This window comes from Oncorhynchus tshawytscha, unplaced genomic scaffold (assembly GCF_018296145.1).
Source record: "Oncorhynchus tshawytscha isolate Ot180627B unplaced genomic scaffold, Otsh_v2.0 Un_scaffold_1072_pilon_pilon, whole genome shotgun sequence".
In the NCBI taxonomy this organism is placed as follows: Eukaryota; Metazoa; Chordata; class Actinopteri; order Salmoniformes; family Salmonidae; genus Oncorhynchus; species Oncorhynchus tshawytscha.
This window is the reverse complement of record NW_024609709.1, coordinates 71455-87117: the sequence shown is the minus strand read 5'-3', so window position 1 is coordinate 87117 and position 15663 is coordinate 71455. Positions and strand designations below refer to the sequence as shown.

General features: G+C 44.9%; 1 protein-coding gene and 1 long non-coding RNA gene across 8 annotated transcripts in view; both read right to left on the bottom strand.

The window, feature by feature from the left end:
* LOC112222652 (gasdermin-E) overlaps positions 1–15663 on the bottom strand; it is a 36061-nt gene that overhangs the window by 13094 nt on the left and 7304 nt on the right. For 4 of the 7 annotated variants that reach the window (XM_042317150.1, XM_042317147.1, XM_042317149.1 and 1 more), the window contains exons 5-10: positions 15219–15339; positions 14706–14831; positions 13210–13337; positions 11947–12118; positions 11766–11839; positions 8665–9064 (exon numbers count right to left, since the gene is read on the bottom strand). In XM_042317150.1, coding sequence (XP_042173084.1) covers positions 8837–9064; positions 11766–11839; positions 11947–12118; positions 13210–13337; positions 14706–14831; positions 15219–15339 — 849 coding nt within the window. In that variant the 3' untranslated portion in view covers positions 8665–8836. Of the gene's footprint in view, positions 1–8664; positions 9065–11765; positions 11840–11946; positions 12119–13209; positions 13338–14705; positions 14832–15218; positions 15340–15663 lie in introns of those variants that run through there. The other 3 variants (XR_006082646.1, XR_006082647.1, XM_042317151.1) reach the window with 1 other exon arrangement.
* Positions 4313–4849, bottom strand: LOC121845605. Its single transcript, XR_006082651.1, has 2 exons — positions 4731–4849; positions 4313–4598 (listed from the first exon to the last, which is right to left on the bottom strand). It is a non-coding gene; the product is annotated as an uncharacterized LOC121845605 (long non-coding RNA).

The following is a 15663-nucleotide window of genomic DNA, read 5'->3' as shown; positions in this document are numbered from 1 at the left end:
ACTAGTCACTTAAACAATGTCACCTTATATCATGTTTATATACCATACATTACTCATCTCATATGCATATACAGTACTCTATACCATCTACTGCATCTTGCCTATGCCGTTCGGTCATCCCTCATCCATATATTTATATGCACACATTCTTAATCATTCCCTTACACTTGTGTGTATAAGGTAGTTGTTGGGAAATTGTTAGAATACTGCACGGTCGGAACTAGAAGCACAAGCATTTCGCTACACTCGCATTAACATCTGCTAACCATGTGTATGTTTCCAATAAAATTTGATTTGATTTGTAACCTGACTCGTTATGTCTAGGGGTCCAAGGTCTAGTTACATGGTCTGTAACCTGACTCATTATGTCTAGGGGTCCTAGGCCTAATTACATGGTCTGTAACCTGACTCGTTATGTCTAGGGGTCCTAGGCCTAATTACATGGTCTGTAACCTGACTCGCTATGCCTATAGGTCCTAGGCCTAGTTACATGGTCTGTAACCTGACTCATTATGTCTAGGGGTCCTAGGCCTAGTTACTGATATGAATTTTATGAATAATGACTAAATGATGTATACATTTAACATAGAACTATAACTAACAGAATTCTTCCCTGTTTTTCTATAATGATAACTAATGTTTATTCATTAGAAAGAGGTTATGTAGCATAGACCTAGGAAGAAAGGAATGTATGTGTGTGTAGAAAGAGAACGAAGAGGGGCATTAACCTATGTTTGAACCGACCCGGCTGTAACTCTGGGGAGATAAGATAGGACAGGGAGAGCCCCTCCAGGTTTCTCGTATCTGGGGGAGACTGGAACTGTCAGCTGAGTGGTAATAAACTGTGGTGAGACTTCATGAGAAAATCCTGATGTTGGTGTGTATGTATGTGTGTAGGTTAAGAGAAAGTTATAAAGGTAACATCTTTGTATATGCACAGCAGAGCTCTCGTAAATAAACATGCTGACTATTGTAGACTGGCCTCTGTCTGTTTCATTTCAATAAGAACCTTACAAATTCTTAGTAACAGACAGAGTAGTTTAAGTGAAGTTCAGTTTATGAACATTGTGAACAAAATTCTCATAACAGTTACATGGTCTGTAACCTGACTCGTTATGTCTAGGGGACCTAGGCCTAGATACATGATCTGTAACCTGACTCGTTACGTATAGGGGTCCAAGGTCTAGTTACATGGTCTGTAACCTGACTCATTACGTATAGGGGTCCAAGGTCTAGTTACATGGTCTGTAACCTGACTCGTTACGTCTAGGGGTCCAAGGTCTAGTTACATGGTCTGTAACCTGACTCGTTACGTCTAGGGGTCCAAGGTCTAGTTACATGGTCTGTAACCTGACTCGTTACGTCTAGGGGTCCAAGGTCTAGTTACATTGTCTGTAACCTGACTCGTTACGTCTAGGGGACCTAGGCCTAGATACATGATCTGTAACCTGACTCGTTACGTATAGGGGTCCAAGGTCTAGTTACATGGTCTGTAACCTGACTCATTACGTCTAGGGGTCCAAGGTCTAGTTACATGGTCTGTAACCTGACTCATTATGTCTAGGGGTCCAAGGTCTAGTTACATGGTCTGTAACCTGACTCATTATGTCTAGGGGTCCTAGGTCTAGTTACACGGTCTGTAACCTGACTCATTATGTCTAGGGGTCCAAGGTCTAGTTACATGGTCTGTAACCTGACTCATTACGTCTAGGGGTCCAAGGTCTAGTTACATGGTCTGTCCTAGGTCTAGTTACACGGTCTGTAACCTGACTCATTATGTCTAGGGGTCCAAGGTCTAGTTACATGGTCTGTAACCTGACTCGTTACGTCTAGGGGTCCAAGGTCTAGTTACATGGTCTGTAACCTGACTCATTATGTATAGGGGTCCTAGGTCTAGTTACATGGTCTGTAACCTGACTCATTATGTCTAGGGGTCGGGGTCTAGTTAGACGGTCTGTAACCTGACTCATTACGTCTAGGGGTCCAAGGTCTAGTTACACGGTCTGTAACCTGACTCATTATGTCTAGGGGTCCAAGGCCTAGTTACATGGTCTGTAACCTGAATGAATGTGTGCATTTACTTGAGAAATTAGCTTTTGAGGACGATGATGGATGCGCATGTGTCCAGGAGACAGCCACTTACCGAGTTCAGGGGCATCTCCGTCTTGTCCTCTTGGTCTGCCAGTCCAAGCGCATAATCATTTTTCATATGGTGATGAAACATAAATATGGCCACCAAACAAATCCAGCAGCCTCACCCAAATACCTGCCCACTGACTTTACCCTCCGTGATGTTCTGACTAGAGACATACCGACCCTGAACCCCAGGTCAACACAGAGCTGCCCCTCAGTTAAAATGATAGGCTGCTGCAGGCTGCACACCAGGGGTATCCTACGAAGCAAGCTAGTTCTACTCAGGGTCTTCTAAAGCTAACCAGCTTGAGTTAGCTTCACATTCCAGCTCAGGCTTCATCCATGGATATTGGTCGTCCCCCTGCCGCAAACTCTAGCAGGCTTGTAACGGGGATTGCATGTTGCACATGGCTCGTCTCTCCAATAGCGTGTTATTGTTGCCCGCAATTTGGGGCGTTCCTGCATGTGGGCATCCCATGTGGGCACTCCCCCCCTCAAGCATCCCATTGGTTCCTTCATCTGTGGGGTTTGGCGGTGGTTGACATCCAAAGTCATGGTACCTACTGTACTGGAGCGCCCCCATCTCCTGCCTGTCCTGGTTTAAATATGGACCAACAGAAGTATAAAGAGGGGTTTCTGCAGATGCAGGAATGCTCAAATCGAGGACCGCCCGGAATTGCAGACCGCAATTGCACCCTCCTCAGTCAAACAACAAACTCTTCACTGTGCATGAAGTTTTAAATGTATTCTAAATGCAAATGTTTTCAAAATAAGACATTTACATAAGTATTCAGACCCTTTACTCAGTACTTTATTGAAGCACCTTTGGTTGTGATTACAGCCTCAAGTCTTCTTGGGTATGACCCTACAAGCTTGGCATACCTGTATTTGAGGAGTTTCTCCCATTCTTCTCTGCAGGTTCTCTCAAGCTCTGTCCAGGGTTGTTCAATCGGGTTCAAGTCCGGGCTTTGGCTGTGCCACTCAAGGACATTCAGAGACTTGTCCCGAAGCCACTCCTGCATTGTCTTGACTGTGTGCTTAGGGTTGTTGTCCTCTGGGAAGGTGAACCTTCACCCCAGTCTGAGGTCTTGAACACTCTGGAGCAGGTTTTCATCAAGGATCTCTCTGTACTTTGCTCAGATCATCTTTCACTCGATCCGGACTAGTCTCCCAGTCCCTGTCGCTGAAAAACACCCCCACAGCATATGCTGCCACCCCAATGCTTCACCGTAGGGATGGTGCCAGGTTTTCTCCATAAGTTGTGCTTGGCGTTCAGGCCAAAGAGTTCAATATTGGTTTCATCAGACCCAAGAACCTTTTTTCTCATGGTCAGAGTCCTTTAGGTGCCTTTTGGCAAACTCCAAGTGTGCTGTCATGTGCCTTTTACTGAGGAGTGGCTCCCGTCTGGCCACTCTACCATAAAGGCCTGATTGGTGGAGTGCTGCACAGATGGTTGTCCTTCTGGATGGTTCTCCCATCTCCACAGAGGAATTCTGGAGCTCTGTCAGAGTGACCATCAGGTTCTTGGTCACCTCCCTGACCAAGGCCCTTCTCCTCTGATTGCTCAGTTTGGCCGGCCGGCTAGCTCTAGGAAGACTCTTTGTGATTCCAAACTTTTTCCATTTAAGAATGATGGAGGCCACTGTGTTCTTGGAGACCTTCAATGCTGCAGAAATGTTTTGGTACCCTTCCCCAGATCTATGCCTCTACATAATCCTGTCTCGAAGCTCTACAGACTATTCCTTTGACCTCATGGCTTGGTTTTTGCTCTGACATTCACTGTTGAACTGTGGGACCTTATATAGACAGGTGTGCCTTTCCAAATCATGTCCAATCAATTGAATTTAACACAGGTGGACTCCAATCAAGTTGAAGAAACATCTGAAGGATGATCAATGGAAACAGGATACACCTGAGCTCAATTTCGAGTCTCATAGCAAAAGGTTCTGAATACTCATGTAAATAAGGTATTTCTGTTTTTCATTTTTTTTAAATAAATTAGCTCAAATTAAAATAAAACCTGTTTTTCTTTCTGATTATGGCATATTGTGTTTAGATTGATGAGGACATGTTTTTATCTGATCCATTTTAGAATAAGGCTAACGTAACAAAATGAAGAAAAAGGAAGGGGTCTGAATACTTTCAGAATGCACTGAAGAGCATCTATACATGCATCTACTGTATTTAGAGCATGTGGGCAAAGAAATACAATAATACATAACAAACCAAAGTATCTCTTTGTACTTGAAGCACTATGCCTTTTTATGCCTCTCCTAATGTACCAACAACAAAAAACTGTGGATACACTGTACATACATTTAAAGAAAGTCTTCCACTTAAGTATTGTTATCAGCTTGTATTACCTTATAAATGTAAATGAAAGTATAGTGGCTGGTGTGGGACTGCTTGGGGTGAGTGGGTCCTCTGAGAGACTGAAATGGGATGAGTGGAGACCCCACACACACCTCAGAGAAGTATCTAATGCCCTCCCAGTCACCCCATCCCAACCCCCTGGATATAGCCCCTCTCACCTCAGAGAAGTATCTAATGCACTCCCAGTCACACCATCCCAATCCCCTGGATATAGCCCCTCTCACCTCAGAGAAGTGTCTAATGCACTCCCAGTCACACCATCCCAACCCCCTGGATATAGCCCCTCTCACCTCAGAGAAGTGTCTAATGCACTCCCAGTCACACCATCCCAATCCCCTGGATATAGCCCCTCTCACATCAGAGAAGTGTCTAATGCCCTCCCAGTCACACCATCCCAATCCCCTGGATATAGCCCCTCTCACCTCAGAGAAGTATCCCAATGCCCCATCCCAACCCCCTGGATATAGCCCAGTCACCCTCCCAATCACCCCATCCCAACCCCTGGATATAGCCCCTCTCACCTCAGAGAAGTATCTAATGCCCTCCCAGTCACCCCATCCCAATCCCCTGGATATAGCCCTCTCACCTCAGAGAAGTGTCTAATGCACTCCCAGTCACACCATCCCAATCCCCTGGATATAGCCCCTCTCACCTCAGAGAAGTGTCTAATGCACTCCCAGTCACACCATCCCAATCCCCTAGATATAGCCCCTCTCACCTCAGAGAAGTATCTAATGCCCTTCCAGTCACCCCATCCCAATCCCCTGGATATAGCCCCTCTCACCTCAGAGAAGTATCTAATGCCCTCCCAATCACCCCATCCCAACCCCCTGGATATAGCCCCTCTCACCTCAGAGAAGTATCTAATGACCTCCCAGTCACCCCATCCCAACCCCCTGGATATAGCCCTCTCACCTCAGAGAAGTGTCTAATGCACTCCCAGTCACACCATCCCAATCCCCTAGATATAGCCCCTCTCACCTCAGAGAAGTGTCTAATGCACTCCCAGTCACACCATCCCAATCCCCTAGATATAGCCCCTCTCACCTCAGAGAAGTATCTAATGCCCTCCCAGTCACACCATCCCAATCCCCCTAGATATAGCCCCTCTCAACTCAGAGAAGTATCTAATGCCCTCCCAGTCACCACAACCCAATCCCCTAGATATAGCCCCTCTCACCTCAGAGAAGTATCTAATGCCCTCCCAGTCACCCCATCCCAACCCCTGGATATAGCCCCTCTCACCTCAGAGAAGTATCTAATGCCCTCCCAGTCACCCCATCCCAATCCCCTGGATATAGCCCCTCTCACCTCAGAGAAGTGTCTAATGCACTCCCAGTCACACCATCCCAATCCCCTGATATAGCCCCTCTCACCTCAGAGAAGTGTCTAATGCCTCCCAGTCACACCATCCCAATCCCCGTAATATAGCCCCACATCAGATGTCTAATGCCCTCCCAGCCCCATCCCAATCAGATATAGCCCCTCTCAGAGAAGTGTCTAATGCCCTCCCAGTCACACCATCCCAATCCCCTGGATATAGCCCCTCTCACCTCAGAGAAGTATCTAATGCCCTCCCAGTCACCCCATCCCAATCCCCTGGATATAGCCCCTCTCACCTCAGAGAAGTGTCTAATGCACTCCCAGTCACCCCATCCCAATCCCCTGGATATAGCCCCTCTCACCTCAGAGAAGTATCTAATGCCCTCCCAGTCACACCATCCCAATCCCCTGGATATAGCCCCTCTCACCTCAGAGAAGTATCTAATGCCCTCCCAGTCACACCATCCCAATCCCCTGGATATAGCCCCTCTCACCTCAGAGAAGTGTCTAATGCACTCCCAGTCACACCATCCCAATCCCCTAGATATAGCCCCTCTCACCTCAGAGAAGTATCTAATGCCTCCCAGTCACACCATCCCAATCCCCTAGATATAGCCCCTCTCACCTCAGAGAAGTATCTAATGCCCTCCCAGTCACACCATCCCAATCCCCCTAGATATAGCCCCTCTCACCTCAGAGAAGTATCTAATGCCCTCCCAGTCACCCCATCCCAACCCCCTGGATATAGCCCCTCTCACCTCAGAGAAGTATCTAATGCCCTCCCAGTCACCCCATCCCAACCCCCTGGATATAGCCCCTCTCACCTCAGAGAAGTGTCTAATGCCCTCCCAGTCACACCATCCCAATCCCCGTAGATATAGCCCCTCTCACATCAGAGAAGTGTCTAATGCCCTCCCAGTCACACCATCCCAATCCCCGTAGATATAGCCCCTCTCACATCAGAGAAGTGTCTAATGCCCTCCCAGTCACACCATCCCAATCCCCCTAGATATAGCCCCTCTCACCTCAGAGAAGTGTCTAATGCCCTCCCAGTCACACCATCCCAATCCCCTGGATATAGCCCCTCTCACCTCAGAGAAGTGTCTAATGCACTCCCAGTCACCCCATCCCAATCCCCTGGATATAGCCCCTCTCACCTCAGAGAAGTGTCTAATGCACTCCCAGTCACCCCATCCCAATCCCCTGGATATAGCCCCTCTCACCTCAGAGAAGTGTCTAATGCACTCCCAGTCACACCATCCCAATCCCCTGGATATAGCCCCTCTCACCTCAGAGAAGTGTCTAATGCCCTCCCAGTCACCCCATCCCAATCCCCTGGATATAGCCCCTCTCACCTCAGAGAAGTATCTAATGCCCTCCCAGTCACCCCATCCCAATCCCCTGGATATAGCCCCTCTCCATTCTCACCAATAACCACCATTACATCTTAGTTGTAATGACAAACAAGGAATAATAATGATTTGACATCCTTTCCTAATCTGTCCTGAACTCTTATTTATTTTGTAACGGTTTTACAAGTCATAAAGAAAGAAATGCAATGACATCGTAGTATAATTAAGTTGTTCCTTCTCTCTCTAACAATATCCATTCCTCTCCACCCCCCCTCCCTGTTCTCCCCCCTTAACCCCACCAAAGCCATGCTTAACCCCATCTGCCATCATTACTCCCCCTTGCCTCCCCAAGCCAAGCTTGTCCCACCCTTCCATCCTTACCCTCTTACCCACCAGAACCAGTTTATCACCACCTCCCCTCTACTTCCTCATCCATTCTCCTTCATTCACACACAACATATAGCTTAGTCCTCTACACACCCATTCTCTCCCACCCTCCTACACATATTCATATTCACCCTTCTTCACTCTCCCATTCATATGCATAGACACATACCCACGCATACACCCACTCACACCCACACACACACACACACAGCATAGGGTTTCTGATGACAAAATGTCTTTGTTCTTCAATCACTGAATCTCACAGATATCAAAGAGATGGACCATCATTCTGACTCCACATATTCATCCTCCTTCACTCCCCCATTCATATGTATAGACACATACCCACTCATACACCCACTCATACCCTCTCACCCACACACACACACACACACACCGCATAGGGTTTCTGATGACAAAATGTCTTTGTTCTTCAATCACTGAATCTCACAGACATCAAAGAGATGGACCATCATACTGACTCCACATATTCATCATTGGGGATGTTATCTTTGAGTATAGAATCATTATTATCTGTAATGTCCCACTATGTTGTATTATCTAATGGGGATCCTAATAAACTAACCCCCCTCCTTCCCTTCCCTCCCCCCTCCTTCCCCCTCCCTCCCCCTCCACACCCTCCTTCCTCCCTCCCTCCCCCTTCCCCCCCCCTCCCCCCCCTCTGTAATGTCCCACTTTATGTTGTATTATCTAATGGGGATCCTAATAAACTACCCCCCCTCCCTCCCTCCCCCCCCCTCTGTAATCCTCCCTTGTCCCTTCCCTGTAATGTCCCTCCCTGATTCTCCCTAATAAACACCCCCCTTCCTTCCCCCCCCTCCCTCCCTCCCCCCTCTGTAATGTCCCACTTTATGTTGTATTGTCTAATGGGGATCCTAATAAACTAAACCCCCTTTATGTTGTATTATCTAATGGGGATCCTCCCTCCCTCCCTCCCTCCCTCCCTCCCCCTCTGTAATGTCCCACTTTATGTTGTATTATCTAATGGGGATCCTAATAAACTACCCCCCTCTGTAATGTCCCACTTTATGTTGTATTATCTAATGACTAGAAGAATGGAGGTCAGGACGTCTGATGTCGTTTGTTGAACTTTACTGAAAACATTACAAGGATACATTCACTGTTGTTCACTAGTTCTGTGGCTCAACTAGTGCAGGAGTAAGACATGGAATGGAATACTGAGTGTATCAGTTCAAATGGGATTTACAAGTTGCATGGTCTCTCTCTCTCTCCCTCTCCCTCCCTCCTTACACTAAAGAGGCCAGGCCTTTCACAGTGATACTCATGACTAGAGGAAGGTATCCAGGCTGGTCCTTCATCTCTGTCCTCAGTGTGTCCTCCTCTCTCTTCAGTGTAACTTCAGAGTGACCAAAGAGACTCTCTGTCCTCTGATACAGCTCCTCCTCAGTCAGAACAGCCAGACCTGCATCTCTCAGAGAGAGGGTCTCCCCACTCCCTGCTGCCAGATGCTGCACCTGGAGGACAAGCAGCACAGGAATTAATGTGGCATCTGCATCCCTAGAATTTGCAACAATGAAAAACACTTTAAAATGACAAATAGTTAGACATGATGCATGTTTTAATTGATACTGAACTGTTTATCAATGTTTAAACTTAATGAAAGTCCTTTATACTGCAAAACTTATTTTGTATGCATTGTTTAAAATACTTAGAAGCAAATAGGCTTGTCCCAGTATTGATGAGTAGAGTTATTTTGGAGATTTAGAGATATATTATTTTGAATGCTATAAAATAAACAAATGTATTTCATATCATTAGTGTTACAGCCTTGTAGATCACTCATAACAAAGATATACAAGGACCTTAAGCATTCTTTCCAGTGGCAAACTGTTATCAGGAGAGGGGTCTATATTAAATAAAATGGTTAGCTAATCAGACCCTTTTAGTATGTCATACATGTTATGATTCCAGTGATCATTTGGTGTGTTTAAATAAAATGTGTAATTGGTGTTACTCAATTTAAATAAAGGGAAATTACACTGAGCAAAATGATTAATCAAATCTCTTTAGTAAATGATTAAGTAAATTACTTTTAAAGGTTAAATTACCTTAGATTTGAGATCGGTGGCCTCCATTTAAGAAACTCCTAAATTACTTATAAACGTGTAATTGATGTGACCTATACTTTGATACAATACACATTCAGGGCAGCCCCACCACTATCTGGGAGATGGCGCTGTTCTGCATGTAATTCTGGATTTCATTCAAACACATTTGATGTGTAATTGCTTGAGCTAATAAAGCACACAGTACATGTTCCCTGTTGTACTGTTATTTTGGTCAATTTGATTTGAGGAAAGGCAGCTCCCTAATGCAGCTGTTTCAGCCTCCCTCAGTGATCTGTTATGGAGAGGCTAGCCTGGGGACTCAGTCAGCTGTAGCCCACTTGGGTGCTGCTATAGAGATTCATTAGTAGTGCCCGCCCATAGTTGTTTATCGTCTTCTAGCTAGCTAGCTGAAAAGGCATCATGAATCATGTCAACAATCTCCTAGCAAATTATTTTCAAACTTGTTGAGATAAAATATATTGGTGCTCATCAACCACTGAACAGACCTCAGTTAAAATAGAGCAAGTTAGAAAATAATTAAACATGAGTGGTTTGGATGGAACTTGCGGTGCCTAACAGCTGCTGTGTGAGGTAGCTAGCTAGCTACTACGTGTTGTTGTTAATGATTGATGTCAGAATGTAAAAACCCATGGAAGAGTATCTATGCAATGGTTGAAGCGAGGCAGAGAGTAGCTTTATAAACATTGTTGCTAAATTCATAACCTGAGCATCTTGTTAACAGACAGGCAGAGGCAACTGCACTCAGAATGGTGTTCTGCTGCGTCCCATCACTCTAACAGTGATTAGCAATATTGCAGACCGATGCTGATATTGATTCTGAAGTCAAATAGACTGGACTACCGTGGTCTTCCTTGCAATAGGAGCCAAAGATATGGGCAGTAGCCTATACACTGGTCATAACCCACAGAACCCAATTTAATTTGCAACGCTCGTGCACGTGACGCAAGCGGTGTAGTTAGCCTGTAATCAGCTGACTACACCGCTCACGTCACGTGCGCGAGCGTTGCAAAATACATTTAGAAATCTATATTATTAAATTATTGTAACCACACTGCTCACGCGCGCCAACGCGCGTCTGCGTTGCCAAAGGCTAAAACAGAAGTCAGTTCTATTTCTGATGCAGATCGCGCTGCAAGTCCTGCCTCTCTCTTCTCCTCATTGGTTTATAGAAGCAGGTACCCACGTGCCATCTCCTCATTGGTTTATAGAAGCAGGTACCCACGTGCCATCTCCACATTGGTTATACCCACGTGGGTGACTGAAAGACGAACGAGGTCAGTGGCGGTAATGGACCTAATTTATGAAAGTTGCCAATCGCAATATAAAGTCAAGAGAAGAAAAGGCCTAGAAGGAGGTGAGATGACTAGAAACGATTCGGTTGACCATTTTATTGAGGATTAATTGTCGGAATAAAGGACCTTGTGCATTTCAGGTAAAATAACAACTCAATGTTTATATCCCAGTACAAATTAGCTAGCAACAGCAAGCTAGCAAAATAGGACAAATTAACTAGCACGTGCAAGCTAGCTAGCTAAATTGTCATAAATGTTTAATGCTTTTCGACCTGTCCCCAAAATAATGTAATTGGTTCAGAGTTTGTTTTGATATCTTAACCTGCGTGTCATGATCGCGTTTGGTGTGGAGAGACAAAAAGACATTTATGCACGATGGCGCATGCGCGCAGCCGGTTTGGGTTCCATGCTATGCTATAACTTTTTTTGTGTGTGGCTCAAAACTAATTTTTGGGATTGGTAGTTATTTATGATGGTGCATTCAATGTTTAGTGTAGTAATGTATCGATGCGTATTCACTTTTTTCATTGAGTTTGCCCACCAATATTTTTGTTAAAAATCGCCACTGGTTACCGTCATTGGTGTCAGTACTGCTACTGGTGGTACAATGTTATCATAATGGTAGAAATATTAGTTTATTTAACATGGGAAGACACATTTACATAAACCAAAATACATTTACATAAACCCAAATACATTTACATAAACCCAAACACATTTACATAAACAAAAACCTAGAAAAATGAACTCCAGGTCATACAGGACTGGAGGCTCAATCAAGCAGGTGAACTCACCAGGATCTGCAGGGCCTGTAAGAGTGGAAAACTGCAACAGGATCCCAACACAGAGAGACCTTCATCTGTCATTCCTGAAGATATAAATATACACACATAAAACCACAGTAGTGAACCTAGTTTCCCAGGAACTGATCAAATGATAACTGGAGAATCCTGTGAAAACTGCTCTCTATCTCACCGTCCATGGCACTGACAATGAGGTGGACGGCACTGAGAAGTGAGGATCTGATCTCGTCCTCATCCTTCCCAACACATTGGTCTACAAGATCCAGTATGGCCTGGACTGTTTCCCTCTCAGACTCTTCCAGGTCACCCAGGTCAGGAGTCTCACCTTCACACATCTGATCCAGCTGTGACAAAAGAGAGAGAGAGGAATATATTCATTCCTGCCATTAGGTAGGTAGGTAGGTAGGTGGGTAGGTAGATAGGGGTGTGTGTGGCTACTACTATATGACTACTACTATAGGACTACTACTATAGGGCTACTATAGGACTACTACTATAGGGCTGGGAGGGTTATGGCCTGGAGGAGAGCTGCTGGGTCCCTGTTAGAGACATTCTGGACCCAGCCCTCATCGCCGATCTCCACCGCTGGCACCCCGGTCAACCAGGTATGCGCCCATGTAGGGCGCCAGGTGTCGCTCCTAGAGGGCGGGGTTCTGTCATGCCCTGATTTGTTTCACCTGTCTTTGTGCTCGTCTCCAACCCCCTCCAGGTGTCGCCCATCTTCCCCATTATCCCGTGTACTTATACCTGTGTTCTCTGTTTATCTGTTGCCAGTTCGTCTTGTTTGTCAAGCTTACCAGCGTTTGTCCTGTCAGATCCTGTCTTTTCCCAGACTCTATTTTTCTTGCCCTCCTGGTTTTTGACCCTTGCTTGTCCTGAGCCTGCCTGCCGTCCTGTACCTTTGCCCCTATCTGGATTTCCGACCTCTGCCTGACCTGAGCCTGCCTGCCGTCCTGTACCTTTGCCTCTGTTGCTGAAATAAACATTGTTACTTCGACTCGGGGTCTTACCTTATCCTGATAATACGCTTTTTCCTCTAACTTTCGCTTTACTTCATTGAAAAAGGCCTCAATCTTCAGGAATAACAGTAGCCTAGACAATGTCTCCTTTTACTCACTCGCTCTCTCTCTATCTCTCCTCAGCAGCAGGGGCATGTCAGGTGAGCGGCCAGAATCAGTTTCAGTTGGACATAAGCTATACATTTTATTGAGTTGCAATTGGCTGAAACAGATAACAAGAGCCGTCCTCTTCCTCTTTGCCGTCCAATCAGGTCCATTCGGTAAATCAATTGTAATTACACATACCAAAAACCTGTGGCAATTAGATCAGACCCGACCCAGAGCCGAGACAAAAGTCAGAATTTAGGACCCGAACCCACTCGGGTCCCGGGTCGGATTTCAGATCTGTTGGACCCGTGAAGACCTCTACCACTCACCACACTCTCCAGCACACTGACTGCATCTCTGTCCTCCATGGTTGTCTTGAGGAGCTGGAGCAGAGAGGAGCGTTTGGCCACCGGCAGGACTGACAGCAGCTGTAAATGACCACTCAGTTTGTCCAGTTCTATCAACGCACAAACAACACAGAGACAATTTTGTCAAAGTGTCCTATTTTTATGTACCAAATCATTTAATTTTATATTCCGAAAGTGTGGAAACATTGTAATTACGAATCAAAGAGAACAATTTAAATATGGAACATTCCATTCAGTAGACTACATGGTGACCAGACGTTCCATTCAGTAGACTACATGTTGACCAGACGTTCCATTCAGTAGACTACATGTTGACCAGACGTTCCATTCAGTAGACTACATTACATGTTGACCAGACGTTCCATTCAGTAGACTATATTACATGTTGACCAGACGTTCCATTCAGTAGACTACATGTTGACCAGACGTTCTATTCAGTAGACTACATTACATGTTGACCAGACGTTCCATTCAGTAGGCTACATGTTGACCAGACATTCCATTCAGTAGACTACATGTTGACCAGACATTCCATTCAGTAGACTACATTTATTAGATGTTGACCAGACATTCCATTCAGTAGACTACATGTTGACCAGACGTTCCATTCAGTAGACTACATTACATGTTGACCAGATGTTCCATTCAGTAGACTACATTACACGTTGACCAGATGTTCCATTCAGTAGACTATATTACATGTTGACCAGACGTTCCATTCAGTAGACTACATGTTGACCAGACGTTCTATTCAGTAGACTACATGTTGACCAGACGTTCCATTCAGTAGACTACATTTATTACATGTTGACCAGACGTTCCATTCAGTAGACTACATGTTGACCAGATGTTCCATTCAGTAGACTACATTACATGTTGACCAGACGTTCCATTCAGTAGACTACATGTTGACCAGACGTTCCATTCAGTAGACTACATTACATGTTGACCAGATGTTCCATTCAGTAGACTATATTACATGTTGACCAGAAGTTCCATTCAGTAGACTACATGTTGACCAGACGTTCTATTCAGTAGACTACATTACATGTTGACCAGACGTTCCATTCAGTTGACCAGACTTCAGTAGACTACATGTTGACCAGACGTTCCATTCAGTAGACTACATGTTGACCAGACGTTCCATTCAGTAGACTACATGTTGACCAGACGTTCCATTCAGTAGACTACATGACCAGACGTTCCATTCAGTAGACTACATTACATGTTGACCAGACGTTCCATTCAGTACATTACATGTTGACCAGACGTTCCATTCAGTTCCATTCCATTCAGTAGACTACATTACATGTTGACCAGACGTTCCATTCAGTAGACTACATTACATGTTGACCAGACGTTCCATTCAGTAGATTACATGTTGACCAGATGTTCCATTCAGTAGACTACATGTTGACCGCTAAACAGGAGACATTACCCTCCACTGGCATTATTACCTTCGTTCATATTTAAGGGGCTGTTGGTATCAAAGTCGCCTCTCAGGTCCATAATTCCATCCTCTTCAATCTCATCCTTTGACCAAACCTTTTCAAAGCCCCCATTGTTGCGGATGAGGCACAGCTCTGTGGACAAGAGCAGACAACAGTCATAACCAGTCACACACAGACAGATACAGTGGCTGTACTAAATACAGTGGCCATACTAAATACAGTGGCTGTACTAAATACAGTGGCTATACTAAATACAGTGGCTATACTAAATACAGTGGCCATACTAAATACAGTGGCTATACTAAATACAGTGGCTATACTAAATACAGTGGCTATACTAAATACAGTGGCCATACTAAATACAGTGGCCATACTAAATACAGTGGCTATACTGTATATACTAAATACAGTGAGATATACTAAATACACTGAGGAACATAGACGCTGGCTGTGTACTTTACCATGGTACTTAACCATGCAGCTATACCTGGGAGATTGACAAACCATACACTTCCTCACCAAACTGTCCATTGCATTTGACGTAGAGCTCAATCAGACTGTAGGCCATGACAGTATTTGCAGGAATACCCAGTGACACATCACTTTCTGTCTGAGTACTGCCGATCTGCTTCATCGAGGCCTGTGGAGAACATTTTAAATTAGTCAGAGACGAGCCAGATTCTAACCCAGACAGTCACATATTCTACACCACCACATTTTCCGGAAGTGGTTCTAATGATAAAAACACAATTTGCTGCCTTTTGAGAAGTGTAACTTGCTCACATTTATTTTGGGATTTCACCTCATTTGAACAGTCTCTCATAAAGAGCATAGGTTCAACTTCCTAAAAAATTGTGTTTTCCCATCTCAAGAGGTATTTTTTTAATGATTATAGTAAGTGCCTATTAAGTAACAACGTTGACCATATCAGGGTTGACCATTTTAAATCAGCCATAAATATCTT